General features: G+C 39.7%; 1 protein-coding gene and 1 long non-coding RNA gene across 4 annotated transcripts in view; both read left to right on the forward strand.

Annotated features, from left to right (window-relative positions):
• The window catches only part of crybg1a (crystallin beta-gamma domain containing 1a), a 92,489-nt gene that overhangs the window by 49,753 nt on the left and 19,730 nt on the right, over window positions 1-23,006 (forward strand). Inside the window, exons 1-9 of one of the 3 annotated variants that reach the window (XM_058399294.1) lie at window positions 1,240-1,507; window positions 6,222-7,318; window positions 8,397-12,666; window positions 12,975-13,013; window positions 13,091-13,209; window positions 14,254-14,428; window positions 16,953-17,092; window positions 18,637-18,763; window positions 18,852-18,887. In XM_058399294.1, the coding sequence (XP_058255277.1) occupies window positions 1,505-1,507; window positions 6,222-7,318; window positions 8,397-12,666; window positions 12,975-13,013; window positions 13,091-13,209; window positions 14,254-14,428; window positions 16,953-17,092; window positions 18,637-18,763; window positions 18,852-18,887 (6,006 nt within the window). In that variant the 5' untranslated portion in view covers window positions 1,240-1,504. Of the gene's footprint in view, window positions 1-1,239; window positions 1,508-4,571; window positions 4,684-6,221; window positions 7,319-8,396; window positions 12,667-12,974; window positions 13,014-13,090; window positions 13,210-14,253; window positions 14,429-16,952; window positions 17,093-18,636; window positions 18,764-18,851; window positions 18,888-23,006 lie in introns of those variants that run through there. The other 2 variants (XM_058399293.1, XM_058399292.1) reach the window with 2 other exon arrangements.
• Window positions 19,575-22,999, forward strand: LOC131359423 (uncharacterized). The gene is made up of 3 exons (XR_009205780.1): window positions 19,575-20,710; window positions 20,866-20,891; window positions 20,977-22,999. It is a non-coding gene; the product is annotated as an uncharacterized LOC131359423 (long non-coding RNA).

Raw genomic sequence — 23,006 nt, forward strand, 5'->3', positions numbered from 1 at the left:
TCGAGTCGTATGGAAATAGAGGGAAAAGTTGTGTTGCTATGGAAACATGAGTCGTGTTGTTCCATAACTGAGCTGTGTTTAAGAAAATAACACACAAATTTACCGTCTAGCTGAGTAACTGTGTATGTGTGTGTGTTTGTGAGTTTGTCTCTGTTTGTGTTTTGTGAGTGTGTGTGAGTGTGTGTGTGCGCGCGTGTATATAAATGTGCTGTGTGAAAGTCTGAGCTCTGTGTGTGTGTGTGTGTGTGTTGATGTATATCAGGAAAATGTGGTTACAAACACACACACAGCTCAGTGTCACATAGCACATTTATATATACACACAGACACACACACACAAAGAAAAACACACACACACAAAGAAAAACACACACAAACTCAATCTCTCTCAAACACACACACACACAAAGAAAAACACACACAACCTCACACTCTCTCTCTCTCTCTCTCTCTCTCTCTCTCTCAAACACACACACACACACACACACAGCTTCCTCCTGATCTGCAATGTGTATCAGGAATACTGGTCTTGAGCTGGAATACGTCCTGAATGTACATAAATCTAGCAGAAAAATTAATAATAAATAAATATTGATAAATAAATAATATATACACAATAAACTGTTACATAAAAATGTAAAACAAAAAATTTGTAAAAAAATATTAAAGTGTAATACACAGGAATATGAGAATATAATAATAATAGTAATAAAAATATTATTGATATTGTTATTATTATTATTATTACAGCCGGTATAGAGAATGTTCTGGAACCTTCACAGGAATTAAATAAGATAGAAAATAATTGAGAAATAAAAAATAAAACACAGTAAACATGGAGGAATAAACTGACGGAGCGCAGGGAGTCAGGAGCTGGGCGTAAACCTGCAGATAAACAATAAATAAATAAAATAAAATAAAATAAAGCGCTGACTTCAATCCCAGCGCTCAGCTGAATAAATCCAAGAGAGTTTTGATCTCTCTTTCATCTGGTCAGGGTTGTTTAAGCTGTATTGAGTGCATGTGTGTGTGTGTGTGTGTGTGTGTGTGTGAGTGGGCGTTCAGGGCGTGGCCGTTCCGCCCAAGGCCGCCTTCATGAGCTAAAACACCTTTGCAGCGTCTGATGACTCATTCCTGTTTGACTTTGTGCCTCAGTTGCGTAACGGCTGAAGAGGGTTTCTGTGTGCGTGTGTGTGCGTGTGTGTGTGTGTGTGTGTGTGTGCGTGTGTGTGCGTGTGTGTGCGTGTGTGTGCGTGTGTGTGCATGTGTGTGTGAGTTTTATGGCGTCCTCACGCAACTTTTTTCCACTCTGTCAGTCTCTGTGCTGAATCTCCAGGCTGAATGCACTCGTGTGTTTAAGTCGTTGAAGCAGTTTTTTTCTTTCTGCTGGAAAAATGGAGCACAGTTTCCGAAACTTCTGCTTTTCTGACCTGAAGATCTGAGCTACTGCTTAGCGTAGCGTAGTGACCCGAGCCTGCGTCCTTCTCTGCGGGATCAATTAAACATGGTGAGTTTCTTCATTCAGCTGGGATCTTCTCATCTCTCTCTCTATTATTAATGCGGTGGCTGAAGGTGAAGGAGCTTCTCACAGACGGCGTCCTGAATAAAAATAAAAAATAATCCCAGAAACTTCCGGACGAATCGCTCTTATTTCTCTTAAACTTCGCCGGGATGTTTGGATTTTTTTTTTTTTTAGTTAAAGCGGCGGTTAGGTAAGTGAGGATCTTCTCATCATGCAGATTTTAACCTCTTTTTATTTTTTATTTCTGAGTATAAACATTCAGGGTGTGACGGCAAACATTCCTGACATGACATCAATAAAGCTCAAGCCTCTGAGACTTTTCTCTGTCTTTAAGCTTAAAGAGATTCTTTTTATTATTTTTATACACATGGTTAGTTTTAGATTACGTGAATATATCATTAATATTTGATTTGCGGTCAGTTATAAATGCTTAAAGTGAAGGATTCTTGTCAGGTTATGTTCAGTTTTTTTTAATATATATGTATATATAAAAACATAATTTAAAAAAACAAAGTTAAATGGTTAGAGTTTTTTTTAAATATTGCAGTAATTAATTAATAAAAATGTGTGAATGTACAATAAAATAAAATAAATCAAATTTTTGGTATATGAAAATATTTTATAATTATAAAAAATAATTTAAAAATAATTTTCAGAAAAAATAAATGCACATGCATGTAAAAGAAACAGAGTTTTATACATGTTTATATTTCATTGCAAAAGATTTGTTTTTACATGTTTTAATATTGTTGACTTGGAGTAATTATAGCAGGTATGAAATGTACAATAATAAAATAAATCAGATTTTTGGTATATAAAAAAATTATAAAAAAATATGTTTTTAAATTTTCAGAACAAAGTCAATACGAGTGTAAAAGAAATATGTTTTATAAGTGTTTATATCCTACAAAAGATTAAATTAAAAATAATTAAAGTAAAAGAAAACACTTTAAAGTGATTTAAAAACTTTTAGTAAAACTTTCTACGTCATACAAACCTCTGTGAAAAACAGAAACATGGCTAAAGTTAAAGTTTTAGAAGAATTAGCTTCTGTAACACGGTAGCAGTGGGTGAGGCAGGACGAGTCAGGTCATTTTCGCCTGTCTGGTCACTGTTTTTAAAAGCGTCCAATTAGATTTGAGCAGGAATTTTCCTCCAGTATAAATAGAGCAGCAAGAAATTTACAGCTTTTAATGTGTTAGGAAAAACAAAGAGGTGATTTTTTTAAACATGTTATATTTTATATCAGTCTCAGACAGAGAGAAATGATAGGGTTTTGTTTTATTTTGAAAAAGCGAACAATCTGCACACTGGATAGAGTAAATATACACTATATTGCCAAAAGTTTTGGGACACTCCTCCAACTCATTAAATGCAGGTGTTATTTCTCAGGGGTTAGTTCCAGTGAAAAAAAACTCTTAATGCTTCAGCTCCATACCAAGACATTTTGGATAATGATGAGAACACCTTTGGGATGAATTAGAGTGGACACTTTGAGCCAGACCTTCTCGTCCAACATCAGTGCCTGACCTCACAAATGTTCTTCTAGAGGAATGGTCAAAAATTCCCATAAACACACTCCTAAACCTTGTGGAAAGCCTTCCCAGAAGAGTTGATGCTGTTATAGCTGCGAAGGGGCGGGACAACTCCATATTACACTCATGTGCAGGTAACGTCCCAAAATGTTTGACCTGACGCAGTCTCCAAAGGTGTTCTATGGGGTTGAGGTCAGGACTCTGTGCAGGCCAGTCAAGTTCCTCCACACCAAACTCACTCATCCATGTCTTTATGGACCTTGCTTTGGTCACTGGTGTGCAGTCATGTTGGAACAGGAAGGGGTCATCCCCAAACTGTTCCCACAAAGAGCATGAAATTGTCCAGAATGTCTTGGTATGAAGCTGAAACATTAAGAGTTCCTTTCACTGGAACTAAGGGGCCGAGTCCAACCCCTGAAAAACAACACCTGAACTCAATGATTTGGAGGGGTGTCCCAATACTTTTGGCAATATAGTTAACATTTAATAAAAAACATAAGTGTTTCAGAAATAAGTTATAAACAGTTTTTTTTTGTAAATCTAAATATATATAAAGAAAGTATCTCTGGATGTCGTCATGACATGTTCAATCTCTGTCCGTTTGAGACACAAGGCAGAAAAAACACACTTTTCAATTGGTTAGCGACAGGCTAGGCGGCTAACTGCACTGAGGGACGTTTATTTACCTCAGAACGAATCAGTGAGCTGTAGAGTCAGTGTTCTAGAGTTAACCTTTAGATTTCGGCTGATGTCGTGAGCGGCCATGTTGAGTTGACGTCACTGTGTAAACAGGAAGTGAGCTCATAGTGGTAAAGTGACTGCTCCAGAATGACAAGGAGGAATTTCAGGTTGAAGTGGCGTTTGTTTCGATTCTCCTGGTTGGGAAATTACGAGTCTGGATTACATGGAGCTGAAGGCTGATGAGAATAATTTGCAGAATAAAAACACTAGCAAAAAAAATATCACTTAGTTCGCTATTTTTAAAGTGACTGATGGATTAATAAAATATTTACCTATTTTTTAAATTGTAAACCAATCCATCTTTGTTGTAACTTTTAAATTCTAATATTTCAAGTGAAAGTTGTAGAATAGTAAAATAGAACCATAGGAATGTTTTCTGTGTTTAACTTTAAATCACTTTACTTTAAAAGCACAAATATATATTATAAATTATTTATTTTAGTCTGGAAAAACACAGTATATGAAACAAACATGAACGTTCCAGATTAATGAGATTCATTTTAGCTAAAAAAAAAGAAAAAAGAAAAAAAAAGAAAGATTTAGCTAAACAGAAATTTATGCGGATATAACATTTAGTGTAAGTAAAATAGAATAAAATATAATATAAAGTGTAAATAAATGTATAATTTCTTTCATTTCTAAGATAAAAAAACAACTTTTGGTTTAAAATAAACATGCTAATGTGCTAATGTTTAAAAAAGACACTTTCTGCCCGGGAAAAGGGAAAAATGGCGCGTCTTTGGAATGTCACGTGCGTCACGGAGGGGGCGTGTACAGCTCATTTTCGCCTGCGCGGTCACGCTGATAGAGAGAGAGGGAGAGAGAGAGAGAGAGAGAGAGAGAGAGAGTGTTAATGATATTCAGCATTCCCAGGGCTGCAGTCAGGTACGCTCTTCCTTCTTCACGCACTTTACACCTTAAAAATGAATTGAACCCGACTTTTAAAACTCAGAAAAGTGTGTCTGTTTCATTGTGTGCGCGCGCGCGCGCGAGTGTGTGTGTATGTAAAATAGTGTGCGCGCGCCAGCGTGGCGTTATTCTGTAACTTTATAATAACGGTGCTTTGATGCAAAAAAAAAATACCTGACTCGATCTGAGTTTAGTGTTTATTTATTCCTGCAGAATTTTAATCAGAGGAAGAGGAAAATGTTTATAAAAGGCAGATTTCGAGTTTCTGACACGCTCCATGAAGTTTAAAGCAACTTTATCTGGGTTTGAGGGAAAGATTTTCCAAGAATTCTTGAGCGTTTTTAACTTAACAAACTCGGGTTTAATGTGTAATTTAGAGTCAGAGAGATGTCAGTTATGTACATTCCGTGTTAGGGATAAATGTTGAAAGGGTTTTGCTTCAAATCAGATTTAACATGAAACAATATGCAAATGAGAACAACAACAACAGTAATGCTTTATTATTATTATTATTGCTCATGTGGATAAAGGAAAGAAAACAATGTCTGGATATGAGAAAGATGAGCCGTAAATGTGTGTGAGAGAGAGAGAGAGTGTAAGAGAAGGAGAGGGAGAAAGAGAGAGAAGGAGAGAAATAAAGAGAGAGAGGAAAAAGAAGGAATGGGAGAGCGAGTGAGAGTGAGAAAAGGGGGGCAAAGAGAAATAGAGACAGACATAGGGAAAGATATAGAGAATGAGAGCGAGAGAGACAGAGAGAGAATGATAGTGAGAGAGAGAAATAAAGAAAGAGAGAGCATGAGAGAGAAAGAGAAAGCCTGATAGAGTGAATGCAGTGAACTTTACAAGTCTTTGGAGGATGTAGCAGACGTTCAGGTCACTGCTCAAAGTTTCCAAGGAAACTGGACATCTCTCTCTCTCTCTCTCTCTCTCTCTCTCTCTCTCTCTCATTCTTTTGTAAATCTATTATCAAGTTTCAGGTCTCAGGAGAACATCGTTACACCTGATGGAGCACTCTAGTCTGGAAAAAAAAAGTCCAGACTAATTCATTTCAAATGGTTTTGTAAAGTCTACAAGACGGTGTTTATTTTACGTCTGCACTTGGGCGTGAAAATGAAAATGGAAAAAAAAAAACAGAAATGCTGCGGTGTTTTTGAAGTTTAAAAAAAAGAGAGAGAGAAAGAAAAAGACGTTACATTTGCATAAGAGACCGGAATGATTCCTGAGAACAATTTGCTTATTCACTTAAACGGCGATCTCAGGAGTTTTATTAGGTTAGAATGAGGTGAAACTTCTTATCAGGTTAAATCCTGGTTAACAGAGGCAGTTTATTAACCAGGTTTGTAGTTAATAAAGTTGTTTATCCTTTATTAACCAGCAGTTATCTGAAAGATCGGCTGGTAAATAACTCCGGTGTTGGCGCTCTGCCAGTGGAATGCACGTGTTGGATAGTTTGGATGTTTTTCAAGTTTTGATATTTTTCTAATCGTGTTTGTTTGTGTCTTTTGGCTCGATAGAATTCTGAGGAAAAAGGTGGTGGTGGTGTGTTGAACCGGGTTGCCAGTTTCCTCCGGAGGAAGGGACGGAGCAGGTCGTCGTCAGACGGGACGGGGGAAAATGCGTCACCTCTTTCGAGCCCTAGCGGTTCTGGAGGTTTGAGGTCGACGTCCACGGAAGGAGAAGAGGGTTTCTTCTCAGATAAAGGCAGCCCGAGCGTGCAGAGCGTGGCCTCCATCATCTCAGACGGAGGAGACCTTCCGTTTGCAGACAGTGACAGCAGCGGCAGTGTTAGGAACTTAGCGGTGAAAACAGTGAAAGAGGAAAAGGGTACGGAGCTGCTGGTGGCGGAGGAGAGCAGGAAACTCCGGGTGTTTCTGGAGGAAATCAGCATCACTGATGATGGACCCGAGAGACAGGTGACTCAGAAGACGATTAAGCAATGCACGGAAATTCCGATAAAGGAGAACTCCGAACCTAAATCTCCAGACGTCAAAAAGACAGTTCTGAAACCGGTGGTTGGAGGACAAGGGAATTACAGCGCTCTCGCCGGGGTGACGCTGAGCTCCCAGTGTAGGATCGAGTCCGACTCTACGGATCCAGGTGGCACCGAAGACATGGGGAAGAAAACGTCAAGCCGGAGAAGATCGCGCAAGCTGAGCAGCGGCTCTCAGGAGGCCTTAAGCCCTACAAAGCCCTCGTCCCCCGAGGCGGAGCACGAATCCGCTGTGGCCTCACCCTCGCCTGTGCAGATACACAAAGCCGTGTGGGTGGAAACGCACCTGGAGGAGGAAGGGAGCGAGAGCAGCTCTCTCGGTCAGGTCACGCCCGTTCGACAAAGCCCTGTCCTGGGCCTCAGGGCTGCACTTGTTGCTCAAGAGGCGCAGGATTCCGGGTCGGATTCGAGCGTGTATCAGGACGCTGTGGAGGTCAAAACCGATGAGGAACCAGAACCGAAGTCCATGAAACGGAGGAGCGTGAAACTTTCCACCAGTGAGAAGTTCTTTGCCAAGAGAGTGTGGCTGAACTCGCAGTCGAGTTTGGAGGGAGAACAAGAAGACACGAGCACAAACGTGGACGAAAATTCCCAAAGCAAGCAGAAATCCGAAGTCAGAATGTAAGTTGTGCGTTTAAATTGTGCTTTCTGTGTATTATTGTGTGTGTGTGTGTGTGTGTGTGTATGTGCGTGCAAATATAGCTTGTATGAGATGAAACCTCTGCATGTAACATGATCTCCTTTTTCCCATGAATTTCAATATGAGCAGAGAACAATTAGCTCCTGCGGCTTTTCAGAAGATCAGCACGGAAGCAATAAGTCGTTCACGAAACAAATCCAAGAACATCGGAAAAAGGCTGGGATTTTAACAAATGTGCATGAGTAGGATTTCACTATTAAGAAAGGATTGAATCATTGAGGGATGATGCTTGAGTCATGTTCGTATGTCTTCCTTCATCAGCGCGAGTGAAAGTTTCTACAGCAGCGTGATCGTTTCTCCAAAAACTCTTTGTACATTTAGACTTGCGTGCAAGAGAGATCGAGATCCAGAGACATATCAGGACATCGCTTAATGATTTTTTTTCTTCCCTAAGTGGTTTGCTCTGTGTGACTCACCATCAGCGACTTTAAAATACTTCTGCGAAAGCTTTATTACGGATTGGAACGGAATCCAAACGCGACACGTTTAAACATGTTTAAACTGAATCATTATTAGCATGCAGTTGTAGTCTTTGTGTGTGTGTGTGTGTGTTTTGTAGGTTTTAGCAGACATTCGTTCCACACCATTGCGATCGTGAGTCTAACGGGCAGAACTAAAAAGACACTCAGATGCTAACATTGAAGCTGTAGGCTATAACGTGGTGATTTATGTATGAATCTAATTATGTTCGAAACAAAGGTTCATGGTTGTTGAATGTCTTGTTAAGCCTCAGATGAGTCATTTATTACTACAGTTGCTATGTTGCTTGTTTAGAGGACACTGGGTGGTTGCGTGGGACTATAATTAGGGATTTTTGGGACAGCGTCGAATAAAAGAGTCGGGCATAATTGGATTTGAGGATAAAGAAGATAATTATACTCTGCTTTGAACTGTATTGATGTTTACATATCCATCTTGGCTTTTAAGACTGAGCGATGAAAAATGTTCAAAAATGTTCTTCTTTAAGCATAACTTTTTTTTTGTTGTTGTTTCCTGCAGTGTACCAAGCCTTAAGAACGTCAGCGTGGAAATTAAAAAGCCTGACCAGCGGTCATATGACTCAAACAATGATGCATCCATAAAAGAGGAAGCTAATACAAAACAGCAGGTTGATGATGAGGATGTAGTGAGCCCTTCAGAGCTTCTCGATAACGTCATAGATCTCAAAGAGGACACGCCAGACATGCCTGTACACAAGGAACAGACCCGAATTATGGGGTCGGGGGTTAGCAATCGGCAGACTTCGGGCGCAGCATCCAAAGCAATCAGCGGAACGAATGGAGCGACTGCTGGAAAGGGTCCAGCTCCACCAGTGGCACCGAAGACAAAAGCCAGCACGGGTCGAGTTACAAGCCATGCAGAGGCCACAAAAGTGGAAAGCCCGAGAAAGCCTGCACAAAACGGGAAGGAGAAAAAGCAAAGTAAATCTCCAACAACAAAAGACCTGCCTAATGTGTTCACTAAGACTGCAGACAAGTCAAAAATTCCAAAGAAAACGCCACCTGAAATTCTGCCAAAACCAAGCAAAACACTAAACACAGGCATGTCACCCGATGCCTCGGTTTCCTCTTCGGTTCAGACACGTGAGACTGCGCAGGCTGAGAGAAGTAAATCCAGCTCAAGTAACAGTGTTACAAAACCCCAGTCACCAACATCACCACCTGGTAAAACTGACACCAGGTCACCCGTCAAGGAAGACGCAACTGTAGCTCCTGCAGTCGTAGAACCGAGTAAGACACCTAAATCTTCTCATACCAAAGACCAGAAAAAAGGAACTGATTCAAAACACACTGAGGAGAAAACAGAGCAGCCGTTATCTCCTAGCGGTTTAGAGGAAAAAAGTGACACTAAAGAAAGTGCAAAGTCAAAAACACAGCCACAAACCCCTACTGAAAAAACTCCCAGGAGTAAATCAGTGAAACTCTCAGTGAGTAAAAGCTCTAAAGTAAACAAAACTGAGACTGATAACAAGCCTCAAACTCCTTCAGAGCCAGAGCAGCCTGAAAAGAGTAGCACAAAGGACAAGGCAACACACGAAACACGACTCATTGGCCCAAAGAGTCCAAAAAAGCCCAAGGCTGAAGTATCGCCAACAGGAAGCAAGCTGCCTCGCCCGACTCTGCCTAGCGTTCCGAAACGACCCACAGAGGACGAATTTGATTATGGGGAAGATGACTCATCCAAGCAACCCTCGCTTTCTGATGCCAGGCCAGCAAACGATGATTCATCTTCAGTCAACGGTCCTCTTGGCAAATCTGCTGAACATGACCAAGCTGCTGGGAATGTTGTGGTAAAGCCTACACCAGAAACCAAACCCTCACCACATCTGAAACATCCAACTAAACTTAAATCCAGAAGAGAGGTGGAAAAAGTGAAAGCAGAACTCGATGCAGACACTCGGACTACTGAAGTGTCAGACCAAAACGTGGACCATGCAGAAGAAAAACGTGTGATCGTGGAGTCCACAGAGAATAATACTGACCTGGAAAAGTCAGTTCGAGTGCCTGAAGAGAAGAAGGACAAAGACAGTGTGGCTCAAGTCAAGGATCAGAGCATGAACCTGGAAACAGAGGTGCAGAGTGTGAGTGAGAAGATCTCCAAGCCTACAGCAAGCTTGAAACCTTCACCTCAAGCTCTTGAAGAGGAAAGAGATGTAGCCAAAGAGCTCCAGCATGTGACTGTGAACACCACAAAACATACTGATATAAAAACTCCATCTGAAGCAACTCAAAAGGAAAAGGACCTGGCAGAAGCAGGCACGAAAACCTCAGCTCGAGTGTCTAAACAGAAAATAGACAAGCTCGAGACTGTACTAAGAGCGGATGATAAGAACAAGGAGATAGAAGCAGATTTAAAATTAACTCCAGAGGCTGAACTGAAAAAGGTCAAGGCTGAACCATGGCTGACTGTGGATGATGATAAGATCAAGGACCATAAACCAGATGTGAAATTAATGCAGGAGGCTGAACAGAAACCAGTGGAAGCTAAAGAGAAGGCCATAGAAGAGTTGAAAAATCTGCCTGAAATCTCTGAAAAGGAAACTCGAGCCCAGGATGTGCAGGATGCAGAACATACAACAGAGTTAAAAACTTCATCTCAAGTGTCTGAAAGCAAAAAAGAAAAGGCTGACAAAGTGCAAAGCACAGATAAGATCAGGGTTCATAGTTCAGATCAGGTGTCTGAACAGAAAATGGACAAAGCCGAAGAATTACCTAAAGCAGACACTGAGGCTGTGGAGAATAAAGCAGACTTAAAAACTCTACCTGAAATATCGAAAGAAAAGGCGAACAAGGTGAGCGAAGAGGTGAGCCGTACCTCAGATCTGACTCCAAGCCAAACATCTAATCAGGAATTGGACAAATCTAACAAGTTGCAGAAGGTGAGCATTAAATCTGAAGAGCATACAGCAGACCTGAATGCTCCATGTCAAGTATCTGATCAAGCGAGTCCTGCTTTTGAAACAAAACCAGAATTGGGAGCAAATGATTCTCAAGCTACAAAGCCCCTGGATATTGGTACATCACAAGTAAAACCAGAGCTTATTAATAAAGAAACTGTTGCAGACACAGATAAGGAGCACGTGTCTCCTAAAACTGTTGAGGAAACCTCTGTCAAACCAACAGTGAGCATCCATGTAGAGAACAAAGACCTCAAGACTGAAACTCTTCAGCAGTCCAATTCAACACAGGTCACACAGGATACTTCAAAATCCTCCACAAAGTCCTTGATTGAAGAACAAAACAACATGGCGACGAATGGTGTTGCAGAAAACATTCTGTCTAAAACCACAAAGGAAGCGGGTCACAAGGAGGCTGAAGTTCCTGCATCTGCTCCAGACCACAAAGATGAACCAAAAGTCTTAAAGGCAGCTGATACAGAAGTACCAGTACCGAAACCACCAGCCTCAGAGTCTGTCAAGGAAGAGACCAAAACAAAACCCTTAGCCAAGATGGAACTGGAACGATCTTTGGAACTTAAAGATGGAAAGCTCACTGCTGATCAGAAACCTGTAGTTAAGAAAGCTGAGCAACCAAAAGGTACAGAGCAAGTGACCTCCCAGATAGAGAAGACGATTGAGGTTAAAAAAACCAGCACCTCCAACCAGAAACGTAAACCCGACCACACAAATTCACAGAATTCGTCCACCTCTAAGGGACTACCTTCACTGAGTAATAGCTCTCCAAAAATGACAGCTCAGGACTTTCTACTGGCGTCTAAAAAACTCTCAGAAACTGCGTCTCCATCTAGCTGGCTGGATGTGGACCAAGGTTTTGAGAAGAAGCAAAATAAGATGGAGAGGAAAAAGGACTGTTCAGCAAGCAACAATGCCCTCCAGGACACTTTGGATGATTCTGAGGACTTCATACGCAAAATCAAAGAACTCTGCTCTCCTTTTTCTTTCCCTCCTAAAAAGCATGGCCAGTCCAGGACCGTTTTGCCTCCATTTGCCATGCCGGCTATTAAAGAAGATCACTTTGAGAAAACCTTTGATCCCGACGAGTTTAAGTTCGGGATTAGGAAAACCACAGGCCCAAAAGATCCATCTCCGGCCATGTTGATCAAGAAGAAAAGTGAAGACTTGAGGAATAAACAGCTTCCGAAACGTAAGGGAACTGAAGAGAGTATGATTTTTAAAGCACTGTCTTCCAGACGGGGAGCAGAAAAAAATGACGAAGAAAAGCCCACAGAGAATAAGGACAACGGGGAAGATCAGGCTAATGAGGAAAATTCCGGAAAGGTAGCTTCACGGTTAGAAAGAATGTCCATCTTATCGAACCTCATGAACACTTCCAAGAACTTGAGGAGACCTCAAACCCAGCCTGAAGCTGTTTCAAACGGGGTTACATCTCCTACAACATCCCAACAGGTTCCAGCTCCAGGAGACACAAATGACTTGAAGACGCCTGAACCTGCAGTTGCGCCTCCAGGTCAGGCGGAAGGGAACTTGAAAGAACTTGTGTTACAACCTGGTATTTCTGTAGAATCACCAAAGAGCCCACACACTCCGCCTCTGCTTCCTAACTTTTCGGAAATCAAGCTTCCTGATTACTTGGGGAAGTACCTGAAGATAGATCAAGAACCCTCTGCTTTAGGTAGCTCCCAAAAACCAGAAACACCTCCTAAGATCCCTGCAGTACAGACAGAAGTCAGCTCTGGAATCCCAGACACAAATACAGGTCAGAAGAAGTTTCCGGATACTCCAGCACCAATCTTTCCACCCAAACCACCAGCACAACAAGCCAAACTACCGGCACCTACACACACTCAGGTGGGTAAGAACTTAGTGTGAGTTTTCCGATCCTTTTTCTAGTACGGTTATGTTAACCGTACTCTTAACTCTCAAATCATGAATTATGTACATCCGAGCTGGAGGAATGTAGACCCTCAGGGCTTCGGTTTAGTGGTCAGGTCATATAATTTTCTCCAAGAGTACTAAGATACCATTAAGGCAGTCCTTTCCTTTTTGAAGATCAGCTCCCAGGCTGGATTCAGGTTCTCTTATAAATCCATCAAATTACTTCTGTAATTGTGTGTGTGTGTGTGTGAAGAATTCTAAATATATCATTTCCTTTGCAGATAACAACAGTAAGAGGCTTTCACAAGCGGCCCGGAAAGGTACTTTTACAAACAATTCTGCAATCTGATTGAACAAAGTCATGACAATGTTCTAATAAGATTGTGTATCCTCACAGCTGGTCATCTTCCAGCAAGCCCAGTTTGGCGGCGAGGCGTACGAGGTGTTCAGGGATGTCGAGGATGCCACGTCGTTACAGCTCTCGCCTGTCATCTCTCTGAAAATTGTCAGAGGATGGTGAGGAGTTTTGTTTGTTCCCAAAATGAGAAGAAAATTTCATTTCTGATTTACATTTGATTTTAATTGTGCCACTAAAGGGACTAATGGGTATGTGGTAGCTTTAGTGGTTAAGGTGTTGACCAGAAGGTTGTGAGTTTGAATCCCAGGTCCACCAAGCTGCCACTTCTGGGCCCCCTGGGCAAGGTCCTTAACACTCAATTGCTCAGTTGTATAAAATATGAGATAAATTGCAAGTCGCTCTGAATAAGGGCCAGAAATGTAACTAACGTACACGACTAAAAGTTCCATAGCATAATCACGGCTATTTAAAACGGAATGAAGTCGATGCTACAACGAGAACCTAACCTTTTTTTCATTTATCTTTTGCCTTAATGGATCATTAAATGGTCACCTTGCATTTGGCGTACCTTTTTCTTTTTCGTTTTATCTCACCCACCCTTGAAGGAATTTCTCCCAGAGTTTATCTAAAGAAAAAGAAGAGGCCTATATTATCACTGTGCATACATTACAGCACAGTGGAATTCTTTTCTTTGCATGTATCCCAGCTAAGGACGTTTGGGTCGGAGTGCAAGGGGCAGCACTCTGGAGTAGAGAGGGTCAATTACCCAGCAGTGGCAGCTTTGCGGTGCCAGGACTTGAACCATGATCTTCCAATCAACAGCCCAGAATAGGAAATAACTAGCTCACATGTAGATTAGATGTACGTGTAGATTATTAAGACATAAAGCTTCGTCGATCCCGGTATTAGCTTAATGCCAAATATTCAGAGTGTTTTTTTCACAAATTAAGTCTAATCCCTGTACAGGATTCATAAAGACTTGGTAATTCCCTTTAATGAATCAGACGTGTCGGAACAGGCTTGACCTCAAACCTGTTCAGGACGGTTTCCCTTGAGAGTGAAGAAAAATCAATTAAGTGCAAATACCTGACCTGGTAAATATTATATTATATATTGCGTCTGCTCTGTCAGCTGTGAATGTTCGATGGTGCTGTACCAATCTGTATAAATATAAATGTTTTGCTACGTTCTGCTTTTTCTAGCTGGCTGCTTTATGAAAAACCAGGATTCCAGGGACGGACCGTCGCTCTAGAGGAAGGGCCGACGGAATTGGTGAACGAGTGGGTGGAGCCGGAACCTAACCAGGAAGTCGGGCCGGACGGGATTCCCGTTCCGACCAAACCGATGGTGATTGGTTCCATTCGTCTGGCTGTGAGGGTAAGAGCGTCTGAGTTTGGGTTTGACGTGGAAACAGAACATTTGTGGTTTTCTAAATCGTTTTGCTGTTGCATGATTGATCGTTATCTTAGAAACAGATGTCCAATCAATATGTTTGTGGTATTATAGTGGTTTTGGTGGATTCTGCTTCCTGTAACGTGAATCATTCTCAGAATAAACTATTTGTGGTATCTCCAGAATGAGTGTGTGAATGTTTGTAGAATTTATAGAAAAATATCAGTATCACAGATTTGATTTGATTAAAACTGATTTGATTTTTGACTTGATCCAAACATGATCAAGGTTACATGTCTGAAATAATAGTTTATCTTTAATTAACTGGGCTGCTTCCAGTTCTGTGTGTTTAAGGCACATGTTGGACTTGTTGGTGCTGGAGAAATCACCATTAGCTTGGAGATCTACTTTTTATATACTCTTCTCCTGATTTGAGACTAATCTAGTTTCTAGGGGAGAAACTGCGAGCTTGAAAACGTTTTTCTATGCAGTTCTGTGGTTCACATGCTGTTGGGCTGTGAATGCAGACTGCTGCTTTTGTTGGCTCTCGTATTTATTCTACTGCGCGGTTCTGCAAAGGCTTCCAGAAGTCCTCTGAAATGCTGAGTCCACCACATTCTTCAGATGGAGGTGAAAGTCTCACTCTTGTGTGAAAGTCCGAAGCTATCAGGGTAGACGTTTTGGGTTGGAACGTTGACAGGAATTCAGACACACCAATGCTCGAGATCTTGCAGAGAGCTGGAGCAGATTCTGGTAACATAACTAGATGGAGATGGAGAACCCTTAACACCAAGTGAGGTGAATCTTTTTGGAAACCAAACAGCCTCAGAGGGTTGTGTTTTGCTTGCAGTTGCATTGAGACAATGAGATTTTTCCAGATTTTGGTGTAATATGTACATAGCAGCAGCATGAAATATTAAAAATCGGCATTATTTTGGTAAGAAAACAGTTCAGTAATCAATGACGTGATGGTGGTGTGATGTCGCCAAGCTCGTCTTACACCCTGAAGTTGATTATTTTCCTGTAACATCATGTCCTGAAGTGATTTATTTCTTTTTTTACTACATCTACTACACTTTTTGTTCATTAAAGTCACAATGTATCGTAATTTTTATCCATTTATTATTACTATATTATATACTATATATTGTGGAATGTCCTGAAATTCCTTTCATCACTTTAATTTTTTTGATCAATTCATCAATTTTTATTTTTTTTATTTTTTTTGTCGCTAATAATATAAATTTATAGTAATGCTGAAAATCAGTCGACACTTATAAAATAATAACCAAAAGATATAAATATAATAATGGATTGTGCTGTATGTAATAAAATAATAACTTGAATAATGGATTTTTTGTTATTTAAGTATTTATTAGCATTTATTTTATTTTGTTTATAGAAATATAATAAATATTTTTATTTTCATTTTTGGGTTCTTGCTCCTTTTTTCATTTTATTGAATTCATTTATTTAAAATTATTTTTTAAACTGATTTTTCTTTAAAAACATTTGTTTTAAATGCAGTTGAAGGTGGAGTTTATTACGTTATTATGAAATTCAAGAGGTTTAACTTTGGTAAACAGTCTTTCAGTAGAGAAACATGACAGCATAATGAAATCCCGGAAAGGATTTAGGGAATTTTTTTTGCAAAGGCTCGGGATTAGCCGCTATGAGCTTCGGCTGCATGCCGTCCTTCAGGGGTTTAGTCCTCTGAGTTGTGTTTATGGGTTTGGTGTCGGGTTCGTCAAAACATTACAGAATCCCGATAACCAAAATACAACCAAAACGCTGAACTCACTCTGGGTTTTAATTTTTTGGAATTTAAAATAAAATTCCCCAAAAATTATTTTGATTTAATTAGTTAGAATAATCTGGGATTTGTTAACACTTAATATTCTAAAAAAAATAATTGATGTGATATGTAAAACATTAATTATTATTATTAATATTATAGTATGCAAGCACAATGAAAATTTTCACATTTAATATAAATTTTTTTTATTTAAATAATATTTTTAATTCATATTTTAAATATTTGATCATGTTTTGTTTTAATTTCCGATTCTTTACATCTGATGGTTTTTTTTTTTTTTATTCGTTATTGAAAATTAGTTTACATTTTTGTTTAAACTTTAATCACAGTTTTTAATCTAACATTATTTTAAATTGCATTTTGTATTATTTATTTATTTTATTTTATATTTAATTATTTTATGCAATTTCATTTTACATATTTATTTGTATTTTTACTTTAAATTATGTATAATATAAATTATATTTTATTATATTATTTTAATAAATTATGTTAATTTTTACATTATTATATTAAAATAATTGTTTTATTTTGCACTAATGCATTATTGACATCGTGTGTGTGTGTGTGTGTGTGTAAATCTCACAGTTTAGTCCAGTTGTTATCAGTGACCTGTGTATTTTGTGTATTCTTGGTTTGCTCTGTAGTTTTGCGTCTTCACATCGATTTTGTTGATGTTTTTTTCTCCCTCAGGATTACAGCCTGCCCAAGATCGATCTCTTCTCGGAACCGAACGGAATGGGCCGTCCTTCCTCGTTCTGTGATGACATCATCGAGCTTGGTTCGTTCGGACGTCCTCACAGCGCCGGATCCATCAAGGTCCACTCCGGAGTGTGAGTGTTCCTCCAGCTGCTCTCAGATTACAGCAGTTTGTTTAGTGTGCAGGAAGCTGGCAGAGCGTGTGTGTGTGTGTGTGTGTGTGTGTGTGTGTGTGTGTGTGTGTGTGAGAGAGTGCAGAGGATTTGGGTGGAGCCCAACGTTCGGCTTGGCAGTGCCACTCTCTGTGTGACTGTTGCTCATTAGCAGGCAATTAGCCTGAGCTTTGTGGAGTTGTACACTGTGCACTTTCAGGAGAGTTTCTGTACAGAGTTCTTGGTGTAATTATGGGTTACTTTTTGTTTGGATGGTAAACTGCCAGACCTGTACATAGAACCTTAAAGGGTTCTCCAGAGTCTAGAGATCAAAAGTCTAGAGATTTTTTTTTTTCCCAAAAAACACTTTGTATATACTTTTGCTAAAGAACTCAGAAAAGAGAGAGAGAGAGTATGAGAGAGAAAGAGAAAATGTGTGAGAGAGAGTGTGAGTGAGTGAGGGGGGGGGGGAGAAAGAGTGAGGGAGAGAATGAGAGAGAGAGAGAGAATAATAGAGAGAAAGAGAAAATGTGTGAGTGAGAAAATGAAAGAGAAAATGTGTGTGAGGGAGAGAGTGAGAGAGAGAATAAGTGAGTGTGTGTGTGTGTGAGAGAGAGAGAGAGAGAGTGAGACAGTTGGTTATATTTCTCTGTTCTCTGGAATGTCAGAGACCTGCTAGTGCGTGTCTGGAGCTAATAACGTTGCTGTCTGGACATCTTTCAGTGTTCTGTTGCCCCACAACTCTTTAATGCAGTGGCTTGTTGTAATGGCAGCGTTCTGAGATCCGGGGCAGGAGCAAATGATTCAGGGGCAAAACATCAGCTACGCTCTCAGACCCTTCACACCTACATTTACCTGTAGAACATCTTCCAGATTTATTCTCTTAACTGTGTTAATAATCTCCACTCTTCTCTCCTGAGAAAGTTCTCCACTAGATGTTGGATTGTGTCTGTGGGGATTAGTGGAGATTCATACAGCATTAGTGAGATCAGACACTCAGGAGACTCCAGGGCCAGTTCATCTCAAAGGTGGTCAGTGGGGTTGAGTTAGAGTCAGGGCTCTGTGCAGAACACTCCAGATCTTCCACTCCAACCTTCACCCCCACGCCATGTCTTCATGGAGCTCAGGAGCTTTGTTCATTAGGGTCATGATGGAGCAGGGTTTAACTCTGAAGGGAAACTGTAAAGCTATTTTGTGGGAGGAGTTTAGAGAATAATAATATATGGGGGTGATGGATATGGGGTGCACATACTTTTGGTCATGTAGTGTATGTGCAGATTGGTTTGGGCAGAATATCTTGAACGAAAAGTTTTTTTTCCTTCAGCATGAGTTCTATTGTCTCTGGGGGGTGGGTGAGGGTGCTACTCCAGGGTGGCCGCTGATATCCATGTGGCCACGCCCACTTTTATTATAAATGTAAAAACATCAAACGATTTAATCCAACAAATATCACTGAAGTGAAACGTTTTTAAATGTTCATTTTGTTTATAATAGGTGTGTGTGTGTGTGTGTGTGTGTTTGTGTAGTTGGCTCGTCTTCAGTGATCCAGAGTTCCAGGGTCTGTTATCGGTCCTGGCTGTGGGAGAGTACCCGTGTCCGGAGTCTTGGGGTTTTCCTGACCCCTTCGTCGGATCTTTACGTCCTCTCAAAATGGTACAGATTCATCGTTTTGTTTTAATTTAATTAGTTTGTTTTAATTCTATTTTTTTATTTCTTAATCTGGTCTTTTTCTTGATTTCAGGGCGGCATTAAAGTGGAAAATCCTCACGAGTTCCGGGTAAGTTCACTCATCACATCATTCCTGAGAAATCTGTGAAGGGATAATTTAAACATTTAGTTAGTTTTAACTATTTCAGTTTTCTTATTTTAGGTTAGAATTTTTTTTTAGATATTTTTTTCTCACTGTGTACAAAAGTGTTATTATAGAAGAATAGAAAGGTTTAAAAAATGTTTAAAAGGTTTGTTTTTTTATTTTTTTTATAATGGAGTAGAATTATTTGCTGTTAATTTTTTTATTGTAGGAATTTTTATATTAATGTTTTTTTTAATTCTTTAGAATTTTTAACTGATAGAATTACTTTTGTAATTTTAGGCCTTAATGTTTTGTTTTTAGATTTTATGTTAGTATTTATTTATTTATTTATATGTATAATTTTGTTTTTTTTATTTTATAATTTACTTAAAACATTTTTTAGAGTAGTTATTAAATATTTTAAATGTTATTTCTTATTAGAATAGACATATTGAAACTAGAATAACTTTTTGTTAGATTAATTTGATAGGTTAGATGTTAGATGTCTTTTACTAATAGAGTTTTTTTTTGTTTTAGGTCAAAACATTTCTTAGATTTTTTAATTATTTATTTTTTAATTATGTCCAAGTATTAGACTAGAATTTTATTTGCTTTTAGAATTTTATTTATTTTATTTTTGGAATAATCTTCTTTAGTAGTTGACATTTTTTGGATTAGAATTTTTTATAATTTATTTATAAACATTTTAAATGTTAGAATATGATTTGATAATTTTAGATTTTTTTTCTAGTTCATATTACGCTACAATTATTTTTTACTAATAGAGTAATAGGATCCCATCTCGGGTTGTTGGTGAAGGTTGTGTTGAGGTTGTTGTTGAGGTTGTTGGTGAAGGTTGTGTTGAGGTTGTTGGTGAGGGTGTGTTGAGGTTGTTGGTGAAGGTTGTGTTGAGGTTGTTGGTGAGGGTGTGTTGAGGTTGTTGGTGAAGGTTGTGTTGAGGTTGTTGGTGAGGGTGTGTTGAGGTTGTTGGTGAGGGTGTGTTGAGGTTGTTGGTGAAGGTTGTGTTGAGGTTGTTGGTGAGGGTGTGTTGAGGTTGTTGGTGAAGGTTGTGTTGAGGTTGTTGGTGAAGGTTGTGTTGAGGTTGTTGGTGAGGGTGTGTTGAGGTTGTTGGTGAGGATGTGTTGAGGTTGTGTGTTGAGGTTGTTGGTGAAGGTTGTGTTGAGGTTGTTGGTGAAGGTTGTGTTGAGGTTATTGGTGAAGGTTGTGTTGAGGTTGTGTGTTGAGGTTGTGTGTTGAGGTTGTTGGTGAGGGTGTGTTGAGGTTGTTGGTGAGGGTGTGTTGAGGTTGTGTGTTGAGGTTGTTGGTGAAGGTTGTGTTGAGGTTGTTGGTGAGGGTGTGTTGAGGTTGTTGGTGAGGATGTGTTGAGGTTGTGTGTTGAGGTTGTTGGTGAAGGTTGTGTTGAGGTTGTTGGTGAAGGTTGTGTTGAGGTTGTTGGTGAGGGTGTGTTGAGGTTGTTGGTGAGGATGTGTTGAGGTTGTGTGTTGAGGTTGTTGGTGAAGGTTGTGTTGAGGTTGTTGGTGAAGGTTGTGTTGAGGTTATTGGTGAAGGTTGTGTTGAGGTTGTGTGTTGAGGTTGTGTGTTGAGGTTGTTGGTGAGGGTGTGTTGAGGTTGTTGGTGAGGGTGTGTTGAGGTTGTGTGTTGAGGTTGTTGGTGAAGGTTGTGTTGAGGTTGTTGGTGAGGGTGTGTTGAGGTTGTTGGTGAGGATGTGTTGAGGTTGTGTGTTGAGGTTGTTGGTGAAGGTTGTGTTGAGGTTATTGGTGAAGGTTGTTGGTGAAGGTTGTGTTGAGGTTGTGTGTTGAGGTTGTGTTGAGGTTGTGTGTTGAGGTTATTGGTGAGGGTGTGTTGAGGTTGTGTGTTGAGGTTGTTGGTGAGGGTGTGTTGAGGTTGTGTGTTGAGGTTGTTGGTGAGGGTGTGTTGAGGTTGTTGGTGAGGATGTGTTGAGGTTGTGTGTTGAGGTTGTTGGTGAAGGTTGTGTTGAGGTTATTGGTGAAGGTTGTGTTGAGGTTGTTGGTGAAGGTTGTGTTGAGGTTGTGTGTTGAGGCTGTTGGTGAAGGTTGTGTTGAGGTTGTGTGTTGAGGTTGTGTGGTGAGGGTGTGTTGAGGTTGTGTGTTGAGGTTGGTCAGGTTTATTAGGAGGTAAGATTGTTGGCTTGTGGTCAGGATTTTATTCCTGATTAAATTTTGACACGCCACAAACCGCCTTCATTTTGTAACAGCAGCAAAATAATGATGAGTTTCTCAGTAGAGGAAGTGATGAGGCGAGGCACCGAGCGGCATGCTGTGACTCACAAGCCCGGAAACCAAGAGTGTGTGTGTGTGTGTGTGTGTGTGTGTGTGTGTGTTTGTGTGCTAGGTACTGTGGTAGGCATTAAACTGGGCATGCTCAGACAATGAGTTAAACTATTTGGCTTGCTTTGCTCTGTCTCTGTGTGTGTGTGTGTGTGTGTGTGTGTGTTTGGCACACAGCTTCTAAAGCTTCTTTAGATCTTATAAAAGCTGAAAGGATTTGAACTTTAAGAGCATCTTTGCGTTCCTCGCAGCTGGATAGAGAAAAGAAAAGGAAATGATCGAGGACAAACTTCTGTTTATTTATTTATCAAGGTTTTTAGAACTGAAATGTGTTTTAGCGTCATATAGAACAATTCATTAGCTAAACCAGACTCTGGCAATGTTTTATTATTATTATTACTAGTAGTAGTAGGTCAGTTAGTTAGTTAGTTAGTGTCGGCTCCTCTCAGTCTCTTTGTTCTTTTGTGTGTGTTTTTTTTCTTTTTATTTACTTCTTTTATATTTCGAGGCTAAAAGAGATTCCTCGGCTCTCTGCTGAAACTTTTGCTTAAACTTCTGCGTTACTGAACGTTAAGTGTTCCATTAGCACGGAGCTAGCGGCTGATCAGGCCTCTAGGTAGACACTAGAACTCAGTTAAAGGTGATGATGCATCTTGATTTGATGTTGCTTCTGAACTCGTGGACGTGGAGTTTGGATGAATGGATGGAAAGATGGATGGATGGATAGATAGAGGGATGGATGAACAGGTGGATAAATGAATAGAGATAGATAGATAGATAGATAGATAGATAGATAGATAGATAGATAGATAGATAGATAGATAGATAGATGTTCCAGAATTTCCTTGATGTTAGTTTTATTTTTATTTTTTTTGTCACCAATTTGTTTACTGATTTAATTCGAGTTGTTTCAGCATGATTCAGTGCTGTTCGTTCTAAATGACTCTCAAATGAATCATGTCAATTGATTCGCACAAACCAGCAAATCACATAAAATGAAACTTGTTAAATATTAACAATAATATTAATGTTAGCAATAACAGCAGGATAAAACATGCTAGCATCCAGGTGAAGGTGTAACCTCTCACCTTTCTCTCTTCTGAATCAATGAGTCAAAAAAAGTGCTTCAAAAGAATCATCTTCACTTGATTCCTGAAGTGGATCACTATAAATAAACGTTGGCTGCTTAGTTTTTCAGCGAAACATGTCCAAGACTTGAAATACTGTTGCGACTCCGCCGTAGCCATTGGGAAGAATTTAATGAGAGGATAAATTCCCAGAATTCCAAGCATTCAGGACACGCATGGGCCGGAGAACACGGGTGTTTTTTGTTATCAGCTTTCGTTCCATTCTTTAATATCCTCATCCTTCAGATGTTCCTGTCTGGTTGAGTTAGCAAGCACTGTTAGCTTCGCTAGCATGCCTTCAATTTACATCAACAACATATATATTTTTTTAAATTCTGTATTTCAGTGGAAGAACTTCCTCTGATTTGGGATTTATAGATTTTTGTTAATTTTTATTTCATTTTATAATTATTTGAATTAATTAATGAAATTTTTATAGATAAGTGTTTGCTTTTTATACTTTTATTTCAAAGCTATTTATTTAATTTATTTATGTGATTTCTCTCTTTCTGCCCCCCCCTCTCTTTGCCCTTTTTCTCTCCCTCTCTCTCTCTGCCCTTTCTCCCCCCCCCATCTCTCTCTCTCCTTTTGTCTCTCTCTCTCTTTCTCCCACTCTCTCTTTCTGTCTCACTCTCCCTCTCTTTCCCTTCCTCTAACACCCCCCCCCA

Source organism: Hemibagrus wyckioides, linkage group LG09 (assembly GCF_019097595.1).
Source record: "Hemibagrus wyckioides isolate EC202008001 linkage group LG09, SWU_Hwy_1.0, whole genome shotgun sequence".
NCBI classification, from domain to species: domain Eukaryota; kingdom Metazoa; phylum Chordata; class Actinopteri; order Siluriformes; family Bagridae; genus Hemibagrus; species Hemibagrus wyckioides.